The sequence below is a fragment of the Ailuropoda melanoleuca genome, chromosome 2 (assembly GCF_002007445.2).
Source record: "Ailuropoda melanoleuca isolate Jingjing chromosome 2, ASM200744v2, whole genome shotgun sequence".
NCBI classification, from domain to species: Eukaryota; Metazoa; Chordata; class Mammalia; order Carnivora; family Ursidae; genus Ailuropoda; species Ailuropoda melanoleuca.
In genome coordinates this window covers 85843548-85857168 of record NC_048219.1, presented here as the reverse complement: position 1 = coordinate 85857168, position 13621 = coordinate 85843548, and the positions used below count along the sequence as shown (strand labels likewise).

The 13621-nt window shown below is 37.7% G+C and overlaps 2 protein-coding genes across 7 annotated transcripts in view; one reads left to right on the top strand and one right to left on the bottom strand.

Annotated features, from left to right (window-relative positions):
- Window positions 1-13621, bottom strand: part of CHD1L (chromodomain helicase DNA binding protein 1 like) — a 223784-nt gene that overhangs the window by 86662 nt on the left and 123501 nt on the right. The gene's annotated exons all lie outside the window — the stretch shown is intronic.
- Window positions 1-13621, top strand: part of FMO5 (flavin containing dimethylaniline monoxygenase 5) — a 31192-nt gene that overhangs the window by 5866 nt on the left and 11705 nt on the right. For all 5 annotated transcript variants that reach the window (XM_034654196.1, XM_019810264.2, XM_019810263.2 and 2 more), the window contains exons 3-4: window positions 10699-10887; window positions 13332-13494. In XM_034654196.1, coding sequence (XP_034510087.1) covers window positions 10699-10887; window positions 13332-13494 — 352 coding nt within the window. The remainder of the gene's footprint in view (window positions 1-10698; window positions 10888-13331; window positions 13495-13621) is intronic.

Genomic DNA, 13621 nt, shown 5'->3' with positions numbered 1-13621 from the left:
AAGTGTGGGCACAGCCACATGGATGAGGAGGGACTACCTTGTTCAGTTCTCAGTAGTGTGCTGTCATCCACCATGAGTGATCTGAATTTTTACCAGCCATTCAGTGCAGTTTTGGATTGCTTATCCTTATGCTCCCCAGGCAATTTACATTAACAGTTAACCACTCTGCAGGAATGACAGGCTGACTGGTTCCCAGTTGATGTTTCTCCTCGGCACTGGTTTGATTACCCAGAGGTGGATTTCACCCATGGAGATTTGCCCAAGGGCAGGGGAAAGGGTGAGGGGCCTTCCATTGCCTGAGTCTGGCTTGCCAGTCAATCGGTGGTCATGCTCTCTTGATGACCTCCTCCAACAATGAGATATTTTATCTTGTGTCAGGAAATATGATGGGCTTAACAGTGATTAAACTTGCTAGAATTCAGCCTGCTGGCTTTTTCTCAGTCAGCCATCACCTCAGGTTCTATTCAGGTTCCTTTTTTCCCCCAAGGCTAGCAGCAAAATAGGACCCAGGTATCACTTGTTTGTACTTTACTGATGTCTATGAAAATGAAAATGGCACAGAGATCATTTTCATTTAATGAGTTTTGCTGCTATCTGAAAGAGGGTAAAACAATCTTGGGGGGGGTGGGCAGAGTGAGGGTGGAGTGTAACAAGATAACCAACATTAGACAATGTAAAGGGGTTAGGAAATTTAGAGTGGTTGCTCCTGGTCTGCATTAATAAGTAAGTGATCTAGAATACTTGCTTACAACTCCTTCCACGGATCCCTTTTCAGTCCTCTCTGACCTTATGGTCTTCTCTTTCTTTCTTTCTTTCCTTCCTCTCTTTGAATTCTGGTTCAATTTAAATAATTCTCTAATAATCCTAGACCTCAAATAGAATATAAATTCTGGCTTCCTTCTTTGCTTTGAACTTTTCTTTCACTTGAAAAATCAAATTTAGTTCAGAAGCCTATCTTCAGAAGAGGGCAGAGGGCACCTGCAACTGGTATTTCTTACCCTTGCAGTTTATTCAGTTTTAAAGTTGAGTTATTAATATGTACACCCAGCCCTGCAACTTGTTACTAAGTTTAGTTATCATCTACTTCAAAGATAATTAAGTTAATTATATGCCAAAGAGTATCAACCACCTTTACTGATCTTTGAACTGGCAGGCATTCATTGGGTTTGTTTTTAAACTCGTTTTCTAAACCAGTGAATGGTATTAAGGTCCCCAGATGTGTTTCACATTTCATACAAACAAACACAGTGTTGATCAGCCACTTAAAAATGGCTTCACAGCAGGGGACCCAGATGGTTCAATCGGTTGAGCATCTGACTCTTGATTTCAGCTCAGGTCATGTTCTCAGGATCGTGAGATTGAGCCCCACGTTGGGTTCCATCCTCAGCATGGAGTCTGCTTGTGATTCTCTCTTTCTCTCCCTCTGCCCCTCTCACTCATGCACTCTGAGTACTCTCTCTCTAAAGTACATACATACATACATACATACATACATACATACATGGCTTCATAGCATTCCTTAGTTGAACAGCACTGCAGACCTTTTACATCTTGGCTCTGAATGGGGAACAAACTTTATTTGACAATAGTCCTTACTCAGACCTAGAGTGAATACCCCCTGGCAGAACCCCCATGCCTCAGTCTTGGGCATGAACTGAAAAGGCTGTTAATCGGTGTTTGGTAATTAATAGAAAATTATGCTTTTGAAATCCAACCACAACATAGTATAAAAGTTAAGCACATCGCCTGGGTTCAAATCCTAGGCCTGTACCTACTAGCAGTGTGATCTTGGGGAAAATCATTAGACCTCTGTGTACCTTTCCTATCATTGAGAAGGAGCTAATAATAGCACCCATTTCATAGAGTTATTGTGGGGATTAAGTGAATGGATAATTATGTCAACACTAACAACCGTACTAGGTATACAGTAAGTGCTATATGCCATTGTTATTATTATTCAGTATGCCTGGAGTGGGGCCCATGCTTCCGGTGTCTTTGGTAAACATCCTAGCCACGTTTGGCAATAGCTAATCAGGCAATGAAATCAGTTCAGGTCCCCATTCTACCCGATTCTCAGGTTTCTGGCTTTTACCTGCAAAGTGGTTTAAACTTGTTCTCTGTTAAAAACCTAACCTGGGATTTTTTTCTGAGTATCCACTTGGCAAAATTTCAGCACCATATGAACTGCTTCCTTGAAAATAAAGAAGCTATATTTTGTCATAACTCTGACTTCTGTTAAGACAGACTACATCTGTGCCCATTATATTATACATCATATGTAATATATTTTACACACATATATATACATACGTACATATGTGCACACCCACACTATATATTTCTGTGATGTCTGGCACATGTTAGGTGCCAAATATATTTATGTTTTAGAAATAAATCCTTGAGTAGCAAAATGTCTTGAGGGGCTGCTTAGAATGCTTATGGAAACAGGGACCTTCATTCTCACACAATCCACAGTTACAGGATTGTGGATCTTGATGTATTATAAACACCAATTAAATTTGGATTAAACATCTTTTACATGCTGATGCTGTTTTCCTCAAGAATTTCCTCTGAGACCTGCTTCCCCACCCCCCCGTTGGTTTGTTATTGTGAGTCCTGCTCTCCCCCACTTCCCTAACTCTTCTGTCATACATAGGATCATTCCCAAACATTTTGGAATTCCAGTAAGACACAGGAGACTCAGGGCTGCCCTTTTCTTTTCCTTGTGACAGGTCCCAGGGATTCAGTATACATCCATATTTTTATTCTCAGACACCATCACTTGCATTTTCCTATTTCTTCTTTCTCTGTTCCACTTGCCAAACAGGAGTATATGATTTACTCTCCACTTGCCTCCTTAGTATTGCTGAATACTTTCCAGTAATAATTATTTATAAGTTCTCAACACATTAATTTCAGTCAATTAGTCTCGTTAACATTAGATCAGACTGATGGTGGAAAGTAGGTGCTAATGTGAGACATATCATTTTGATTTTTCATACTTTAATATTACTTTATGAGTGAAATAGCTTTAAAATAATAAACCCCTTATGAATGCTGAGGATTTAATAAGTATTTAATGCTGGAAATTTTTTTTTTAAGATTCTTTAGTCAATCTGAACTTTTAAAATCCTTAAAGCATACCAAAGCAGTGTTTCTCAAACTTTAATGTGCATATGAATCACCGGTGATTTTGCCAAAATGTACCTTCTGATTCACTAATCTGGAGTGCCACCAAGATTCTGCATTTCTGAAAAACCCCTAGGTTATGTCAATGCTGCTGATCTAAGAACTACATTTCCAGTAGTAAAGAGTATAAAGAATATATGTAGGGGCACCTGGCTGGCTCAGTCAGTAGAGCATACAACTCTTAATCTCAGGATTCTAAGTTTGAGCCCCACATCAGGTGTAGAGATTCCTTAAAAATAAGATCTTAAAAAAAGAGTATATATAATATAAACAAGTAATATAAAAAAAGATACCAAGTGGATACAATATAATATAAAATTAAAACAAAATAAAATATAAATTAAGTAATAAAAACACCCTTAGATGGATAGGTTTTTTAAAATTCTTAAATTTATTAACTCTCTCCCCTCCAAAAAAATAAAAGACAAATGAATGAATGCAAAAACACTTAGAAGAGGGTAGAGAGCAGTGGTTCTCAGCACTGGCTGTACTTTAAAGAATCACCTAGGAACTTTAACAAATACTGATGTCAGTCCATCTAGAAGTTCTGCTTTTATTGGCCTGTGATGCCAATAAAGCTCCCCACTACTTATCTGTAATAGGCAGCTGATATGGAGACCTTTGCCCTAAAGTTTTTTTTTTTTAAATGACTTTTTTTTTTTTTTTAGATTTGATTTTTATTTATTTATTTGACAGAGATAGAGACAGCCAGCAGAGAGGGAACACAGGGGGGAGTGGGAGAGGAAGAAGCAGGCCCACAGCAGAGGAGCCTGATGTGGGGCTCGATCCCACAACGCCGGGATCACGCCCTGAGCCAAAGGCAGATGCTTAACCGCTGTGCCACCCAGGCGCCCCTGCCCTAAAGTTTTTAACCTCAGCTTTCCAGTTGATAAATAAGAATGATATGGCATCTTTAAAACAAAATAAGTAACAGTATATTGGACTTCAGACTTTGTTAGATGATGTCGACGTCCTTAAGCATTTTGCAGTTTAGCTAAGAATGTGTGGAGAAAAGACTTTTGAGGTTGATGGGATGAACTCTGGTTCCCTGAGCTTTCTGGGGCCAGCACAGTACCTCTTACCAGGAGATCTCAACCGTGTCTGCATATTAGACAAGGAGCAATTAAAACAGGGTCTCTGGGAGTAGGGATGAGGCATTAGTATTTTTAGAGTTCCCCAGATTATTCCAATATGCAGACAAGGTTGAGAACAGTCCTAAGAGAGCTTCTATCCCATGGAATTCTGAGTCTATCAAAGGAACAGAAGAGCAACACTGCCCCTGTTCTCTTCTCTTATATGAACTTCTTGTTCAGATGTGTGAGTCATGCAATCAAGGTACATTTGTAGAAGGCAGGCTTATTAATTGATTGTAGGAAAATTTAAAACCCCAGTACAGCAGCTTCGTTTTCCACTCAGTGACCCAATATTGCTCTATTCCCACTCTCTTTTATAAAAAGCAGTGGGTTGACACAGTGGTAAACCCTCCCTGAGATCCAATCAGGCGTTTGGAAGAGCTTGATGGGTTTTTTTTTTTTTTTTAGGAATTTATTTATTTATTCGTGAGAGACAGAGAGAGAGAGAGGCAGAGGGAGAACCAGGCTCTCCTCGGAGCAGGGAGCCCGATGCGGGACTCGATCCCAGGACCCTGAGCTGGAGGAAGGTTCTTAACCGACTGAGCCACCCAGATGCCCCTTGATGGTTTTTGTTGACACAAGAAAACACTTTGGTGTGTTAGTGACATGAAAATGAATATAAATATATGAGTTTTGCCACAGGGGTAAGATCTGTGATGTATTTAGCTCTGTGAACCCAACAGACCTGCTCTAGAAAGCATGGTTCTACTCCTTGTACTAAATTTTGAACCTCTGGAAGACAGGGACAAACTCGTATTTCTTAGCATCTAATATAGTGTTTTTATTACAGAAGGACTTTAGAAATATCTGTTGAATAAATTAATAAATTAATGAAATTAAATTCAAAAGTTAGGAACATGTTTACCCTTGCCCCCATAAACATCTTAGTTTCAAAATGGCCCTGCCACTCATTAATTTTAATTTCTTTTAAAAAATGTGTTATGTACAAACAACATGTTTAAATAAACTTTTAATTTCAGAACAGTTTTAGATTTACAGAATTATTAGGAAGACAGTACAGAGTTCCTATATATCTGACACCCAGTTTTCCCTCTTATTAACATTTTATATTAGTATGATACATTTGTCATAATTAACGAACCAATACTGATACTTATTAACTGAAGGTCCATACCTTATTCAGGTTTGCTCAGTTTTTTTTCTGGTGGCCTTTTCCTGTTCCAGGATCCCATCCAGGATACGACATTACATTTAGTTGTCATGTCTCCTTAGGCTCCTCTTGGCTGTGACAATTTCTCAGAGTTTCCTTGTTTTTGATGATCTTGACAGTTTTGAGGATTATTGGTTGTTTTACAGAATGTCCCTCAGTTGGGATTTGTCTGTTTTTATCATGGTTAGACTGGGGTTATGGATTTGGGGGAAGAAGACCAGAGAGGTAAAGTGTCATTCCCATCAGATCATATCAGTAGTACATGCTATCAATATGACTCATCACTATTGATGTTAACCTTGATGACCTGGCTCGAGATGGTGTTTGTCAGGTTTTGTCACTGTAAAGTCACTCCCTTTTTTTTTCTCCTTGCCATACTGTACTCTTTTGAAAGAAAGTCACTATGCACAATATATACTTAAGTACAAAGTTGGCTTCTCTAGGCCTTTTGTTCTTCCATATAAGCTTTAGAATCAAGTTGCCAGTGTCTACAAAAGAGCTTGCTGGGATGTTGGTTGGGATTGCACTGAATCTATAGATTGGGAAGAACTGACATCTTACCAATGTGGAGTCCTTCAACTATAAGCACAGAATATCTTTCCACTTATTTAGATCTTTGATTTTTTTATCTGTGTTTTATATGTATAGTCCTATACATATTTTATTAGATTTATGACTAAGTATTTAATTTTGGGGGTGTTATTGTAAATGTTTTTTTTTAATTTAAATCCAATTGTTCATTTCTGGTATATAGGAAAGTAGTTGACTTTTGTATGTTAACCCTGTATCCTGCAACCCTGCTATACTTGCTTATTAGTTCCAGGTTGTTGTTGTTGTTGTTTTTTCCAATCCTTTGGGATTTTCTAAATATGTCATCTCTGAATAAAAATAGTTTTATTTCTTCATCTGAATCTGTATATTTTTATTTCTTTTCCCTTTTTTGCGGGGAGGGATTTAATGCCACTTTATTAATTAGTTAGTTTGTTTTTATTTAAATTCCAGTTAGTTAACATACAGTGTAATATTAGTTTCAGATGTACAATATAGTGATTCAACACTTGCATAAAACATCCAGTGCTCATCCCAACAAGTGCACTCCATAGTTCCCATCACCTATTTCACCCAACCCCCATCTCCCCTTTTGGAAGCCAACAGTTTGTTCTCTATAGTTAAGGGTCTGTTTTCCCTCTCTTTTTTTTTCCCTTTGCTCATTTGTTTTGTTTCTTAAATTCCGCATATGAACAAAATCACATGGTATTTGTCTTTCTCTGACTGACTTATTTTGCTTAGCATAATACTAATACATAGTTGCAAATGGCAAGATTTTGGGTTTTTTTATGGCTGAGTAATATTGTATATACATGTATGTACATATATCACATTTTCTTTATCCTATTCATCAGTTGATGGAGACTTGGACTATTTCCATAGTTTAGCTATTGTAGATCATGCTGCTATCAACAATATCTCTTTGAATTAGTATTTTTGCATTCTTTGGGTAAATACTTTGTAGTGCAATTACTGGGTCATAGGGTAGTTCTATTTTTAACTTTTTGAGGAACCTCTACGCTATATTCCCCAAATAGCCAGAGCAACCTTGAAAATGAAAAGCAAAGCTGGAGGTATCACAATTCCAGACTACTTATATTACAAAGCTGTAGTAATCAAAACAGTATGATCCTGGCACAAAATATAGACACATAGATCAATACAACAGAAGAGAAAACCCAGAAAGGGACCCACAGCTATATGGGCAATTAATCTTTGACAAAGCACGAAAGGATATCCGATGGAAAAAAGTCTCTTCACAAATGGTGTTGGGGAATCTGGACAGGAACATGTAAAAGAATGAAACAGGACCACTTTCTTACATTACATGTAAAAATAAATTCAGAATGGATGAAAGACCTAAATGTGAGACATGAAACAATAAAATCCTAGAGGCGAACACAGGCAGCAACCTCCTTGATATTGGCCATAGCAATTTCTTTCTAGATAAGTCTCCTAAGGCAAGGGAAACAGAAGCAAAAATAAACTATGGGGATTTCATTAAAATAAAAACCTTCTGCACAGCAAAGGAAACAATCAACAAAACCAAAAGGCAGCCTATGGAATGGGAGAAGATGTTTGCAAATGATATATCTGATAAAGGGTTAATATCCTAAACCTATAAAGAACTTATCAAACAACACCCCAAAAACAAATAATCCAATTAAAAAGTGAGCTGAAGACATGAATAGACATTTTTCCAATGTCTACAGATGGCCAACAGACACATGAAAAGATGCTCAACATCACTGATCATCAGGGAAATACAAATCAAAACTACAATGAGCTATCACCTCACACCTGTCAGAAAGGCTAAAATCAACAACCCAAGAAATAAGAGGTATTGGCGAGGATGTGGAGAAAGGGGAACCCTCTTGCACTGTTGGTGGGAATGCAATCTGGTACACCCACTATTCCTTTTTTTGTCTTATTACATCAACTAGGATTTCTAGTACAGAGTTGAACAGGAATGGTGAGAGAGGATATCTTAGCCTTGTTCCCAATTAAGGGAGAAATTGTCCATTTTCTCACATTAAATTATGATATTAGCTGTGGGTATTTTGTAGATTTTTTAATCAAATTGAAGAAATTTTTCTCTATTCTTAGTTTGCTGAAGTTTTTTTTTTTAAATCATGAATGGGTGTTGTATAAACATTTCAACAAAGATAAAAGAAAAAATACTACCTCCTTAATAAATCAACTTGTTTTTCCTATTTTCAAGTTTTATTGACTTAAATAAAATATACTCAGAGAGAACCATCTGACAGGGGAGAGGTTATACAATTATATAAACATGGGTAAATATAGGTAGTATACAATTGCCCCATGCAGACATAATTTTATAAATTTGGTGGTAAGAATGTGAATTTAATTTTGTAATTTTTTTTTTTTACTAAAAGTTATATTATAGGCCACTTTCAATGTTCCTACCTAGATTTGAAAATTATAGTTTAGGTGTCTCCAAATTCATTTTCCATAATTCAGTCATTAATTCATTTCAAAGCACTTATTGAATATCCACTATATATCAGTCACTGTATTGATGATAGAGACACAAAGAAGAATAAGACATACATCTTATTCACGGGTAGCTCATGGTCATAGAAACATACACAGAATATTACAGTGTTAAGTTTAAGTTGCCTTTGAGAGCTTGGAAGTGAATGGGAAATCTAACTCTGTGGGGAAAACAGTAAAGTCTTCTTCAAAGAAGTGCCATTTGATATGACTCTTGAATGATAGGAATTTTCCAAATGAAGAAGCAGTAATATGTACTTTTAAAGTTGTGAAAGGGCCACCCACTTGCACCCCACTTCAGATACCAGTCACAAATCCAGGTTATTACTTATACTTCTGACCAACTGGCTATAAATCAGAGGTTCCCATGACCCCCTCTTTGGGTTTGATTAATTTGCTGTCGTGTCTCACAGAACTCAGGAAACCCATTTACTCATTAGATTACCAGTTTATTATAAAGGGATATAACTTATAACAGCCAAATGGAAGAAATGCATAGGACAATGTATAGGGACAGGACACAGAGCTTCTGTGGTCTTTCTGAGTGCTCTACTCTCCCCATATCTCCTCATCCTCACCAACCTGGAAGCTCCCCAAACCCCATCCTTTTGGGTTTTTATGGAACCTTTGTTATGTAGGCAAGATTGATGAAATCATTAAATCATGGCCATTGACAATTTATTCAACTTCCAGCCTCTCTTCCCTCCCCAAAGATCGGTGGTGGGGGTGGGAATGGAACTGAAAGTTATAGCCCTCTAATCACTTGGTTGGCTGCTTCTTTTTTTTTTTATTTGAGAGAGAGAGGGAGAACGTGCATGGTGGGGGGGGGGGCAGAAGGAGAGGGAGAGAAATAATCTCTAGCAGACTCCCTGTTGAGCAGGGAGTCCAATGCGGGGCTCAGTCTCACAACCCTGAGATCACTACCTGAGCCAAAATTAAGAGTGGAATGCTTAACTGACAGAGCCACCCAGGTGCCCCTTGGTTGGCTCCTTTGGCTAATCAGCCCCTATCCTTAAGTGGTTTCTGAAAGTCACCTCATTAACACAACAAAAGACATCTTTATCATTCTTAACCCTTAGGAAATTCCAAGGGTTTGGGGAGCTATGAGTCACAAACTGTAGGCAAGTCCACATATAAATGCAAAATATATACAAAGCCTAAATACATACGAGAGAAATATTTTGGTTATCTGAATGACCAATATATATTTCTTATAAGTCACAATATCACAGGCACTTAGCTTATTTCTTTTCTATAAATAATACTATCATTAACATAATTTAACATAAATTTGTCTACTATGCTGAATATTTCTTAAAAAGGCTAAGTTTCAAAGGTTTTCATATACTTGCCACATTGCTCTCCAGAAAACATTGTACTAACTTCACTCTCTTCAGCATACATTCCCATTTCATAAGTTTCTGTTTGTGCTAACACTGAGTACTAGTCTTTTAAATGAGTAAAAATGAGGTAATATGGGAATGTATGCTGGACAGAATAGTAGTACAATGTTTCCTGGAGAGCAGTCTTGCCAGTGTACAACAACCCTTGAAACTCACCTAGGCTTTGAAATATATAAAATATTTATAAGACCATTATTTAGATGAAAAGTTCTCACTTGGAGTCTCATGTCATTGCAATTAGGTGACAGCTGAGACTGTACATCTGCTATGGTCTCTTTGTTCACATGTTTAGAACTTCAGCTGGGATAAATCAAATTTCTGGGGGCTGAACATCTCTCTATCCCAAACATTCTCTTCATGGGTCTGACTTGGGCTTACTCACAGAATGGTGACTTAAGGTAGTCAGACTTCTTACCTATCTGTTGAGTTCTACCAGATCAAGCTTTCTAAGAGACAGAGGGCAGAAGTTGCAAGACTACTTAGGAATGTCTTAGAAGCTATTCAGTATCATTCCAACTGCATGCTATTGGTCAAAAGCAAGTCACAAAGACAACTCAGATTCAAAGGGAAGAGACTACACAAGGGCACAAATACTGGGAGATTTGGAGAATTGTGTGTCTATATAATTTTTTTTAATCCGCATTTCTTTCAGAAAACTTTTTTGAATGTTTATTGACTGTTAATAAACCATGAAGTTAATTCTCAAGTTGCTATGAATGTTTCTTATTTAATGCAGGAAAATCCTGAAGAAGGAAGGGCCAGTATTTACAAATCGGTGATCATCAACACATCTAAGGAGATGATGTGCTTCAGTGACTATCCCATCCCAGATCATTATCCTAACTTCATGCACAACTCCCAGGTTCTCAAGTATTTCAGGATGTATGCCAAAGAATTTGATCTTTTAAAGTATATTCGATTTAAGGTAGGGAATTTTGTGGTTGTCTTTGTGTTTGAAGTTGTTTGTCAAATACATGAATAATGTGGCTTCATTTACCAGTGCTTACGTGTAAAGACTGGTTTAATAGGTCCATATATCTATCCTATCCAGACAAAGACTCCATTCTTTTGTCTTCTCTGTGCCTGGAATACATCCATGGAAAGGTCATTTTTCTATGTATTTTGGCTGCAGATCCTAGAAGCCACCTGCCAGAATGTTTTGCAATAAAACAAATGAGGGGAAGTGTTTTCCCAGTTAGAGAAGGGAACTGATGGGTATGGAAACTTAAAACCTCTGGATCCACCACAACTTATCTGCTACTGCTTAGACCTTTTATACTTTCTGAAGTACTTGCCAATGCATTTTTTAATTTAAATTCAGTTAGCCAACATATTCTCAGTCTCAGCTATAGTGTTCAACAATTTGTCAGTTGTGTATAACAGCCAGCGCTTCTCGCATCACACCAATGCATTACTTTTATGTGATCACAAACAACCCAATGAAGCAGTTATTGGGAAGTTATTGAGGAAGCCAAGAAGTTAACTCTGGTATAAAGAGAACACTGAAATGGGGAACAAAAACTTGAGTTCTAGTCTTTGCTCTACCACTAATCAACTTGTGACTTCAGAGAAGTAAGTTCCTCAACTTTGATGTCTCTTGTTTTTTGTTTGTAAAAATTTTCTTGTTCATAAAACAAGATGATTATATCAGATCACTTCGATGGTTCCTGTTGTTAAGACTTCCATGATTTTTCTATCATCTTTTTTTTCAAAGATTTTATTTTATTTATTCATGAGAGACAGAAAGAGAGGGAGAAGCAGGCTCCCCATGGAGCAAGGAGCCCAAAGCAGGACTCGATCCTAGGACCCTGGGATCACAACCTGAGCCAAAGGCAGATGCTTAACTGACTGAACCATCCAGGTGCCCGATTTTTCTATCATCTTTAACCCTGGCCACAGAACAACACACATTTCTGACAGCTGGCAAAAAGCCTAAATCTTCTACTTTTTTGCCCCCTTGTGATGAGAATATTAGGATTGACTCTCTTAACAACTTTCACATATACCATACAGCAGTATTATCTATAGTCATCATGTTATACATTATTATATCCACAGTACTTATTTATCTTATAACTAGAATTTGTACCGCTTGACCACCTGCATCTAATTCCCCACACCCACCTCCCTTCTACCTTCTGATCATTCTGCTAAATCATGACTTTTTCTATTTAACGATGATAATAAAGTGGTAATAAGTGAAAACTAACAAAGTCAGTCATTTATAGTCCAGTGACTTCCCTTCACTTGTTGTTAAACACATTTAACAAGTTTGTTACCATACTAATCAGTGGAGATACAAAGACAAAAAATATCAATGATTTCATAGCCTAGTTAAGAAGATATAAAAATGAAGAAAAAAATTTGTATAAATTTAAAAGTAAAGACTTACAGGGTAATAAATGCCATAGAGATTTATATATTGTTAGCTCAGAGGAAGGGTGCTTAACCATTCAAGGCATGAGACAATAGGCACCAGGGAAGTTTTCTTACAGGAGATAATATGTAAGAGCTAAATGTTGAAAGGGAAGTAGGAATCTGCCAAATGAAGAAGGAATAAAAGGGTGACCCATGCAGGGGAATAAGCCTGTGTAAAAACAAGGAACTTAAAGAGAAGAACTCTAAATAGTACAGGATGGCTAGGGTTATACAGAGGTGGTATCTCTAGGAGTCCACCAAGACATTATGGTCAGAAACCCTAGAACCACATAGGAATACATTCTTAATGTTTCCTTAGGCTGGAGAGAATAACCCGTTTTTTAAACCTAAAAATTATACCACTGACTATCCCATCTTGCAGCCTCTTTCTTTATAATTACTTGTAAAATGGGCATTTATGGGAGCCAAAGAGAGGAACCACAAAAGTTCATACATAAAATATGAGCCAATGAGATGTTCTTAAACTCTAAGAGAGTCCTATGACTCAGTCACAAGTTTAAGCCTAGACAGTGAGAACAGGATTTGGGGTAAAAAGATATCGGAGGATCCCAGGATGTCTGGGGGCCAGGAGAGGAATAGGTATTTAGGGCATGGAGTGCCTTAGAAGCACAGGAGAAACCCAAGTTCTATTCAAGTGTTGCATGACATCTTAGGGCATGGTCTAAGAGAATGAGTAATTTGCACTTTTCTAGAAGCAGAGGAGAGTGCAACATTAATCTGCCAACTATTTTATTTAGCCTGCCTCATGAGAGTTTTCTCACTCTGACCACAGCCCCAGACAACAAAGTTCTTATGTGTGGAATATAAAAATCAAATATCCCTACATGAGCTCTATTATGTGATATTACTCTGCAAAGAGAGTCATGTCAGGGAAAATGTCCACTGTATTGGCTGTGGTTAGTCTCCTGTAGCTATCACTTTTCTTTTCAGACCACTGTGTGCAGTGTGAAGAAGCAGCCTGATTTCTCCACTTCAGGCCAATGGGAGGTAGTCACAGAATCTGAAGGGGAAAAGGAGGTAAATGTCTTTGATGGAGTCATGGTTTGCACTGGCCATCACACCAATGCTCACTTACCCTTGGAAAGCTTTCCTGGTGAGTAGCCTACAAGGAAAGAAACCCTTGAACCATGCCTGTGACCTGATCTCTGAGGAATGGGAGGATTGTGGCCTGAGTGATTCCTGCCTAAGGATGAGATAAGGCTTATCCCAATTCTACATGT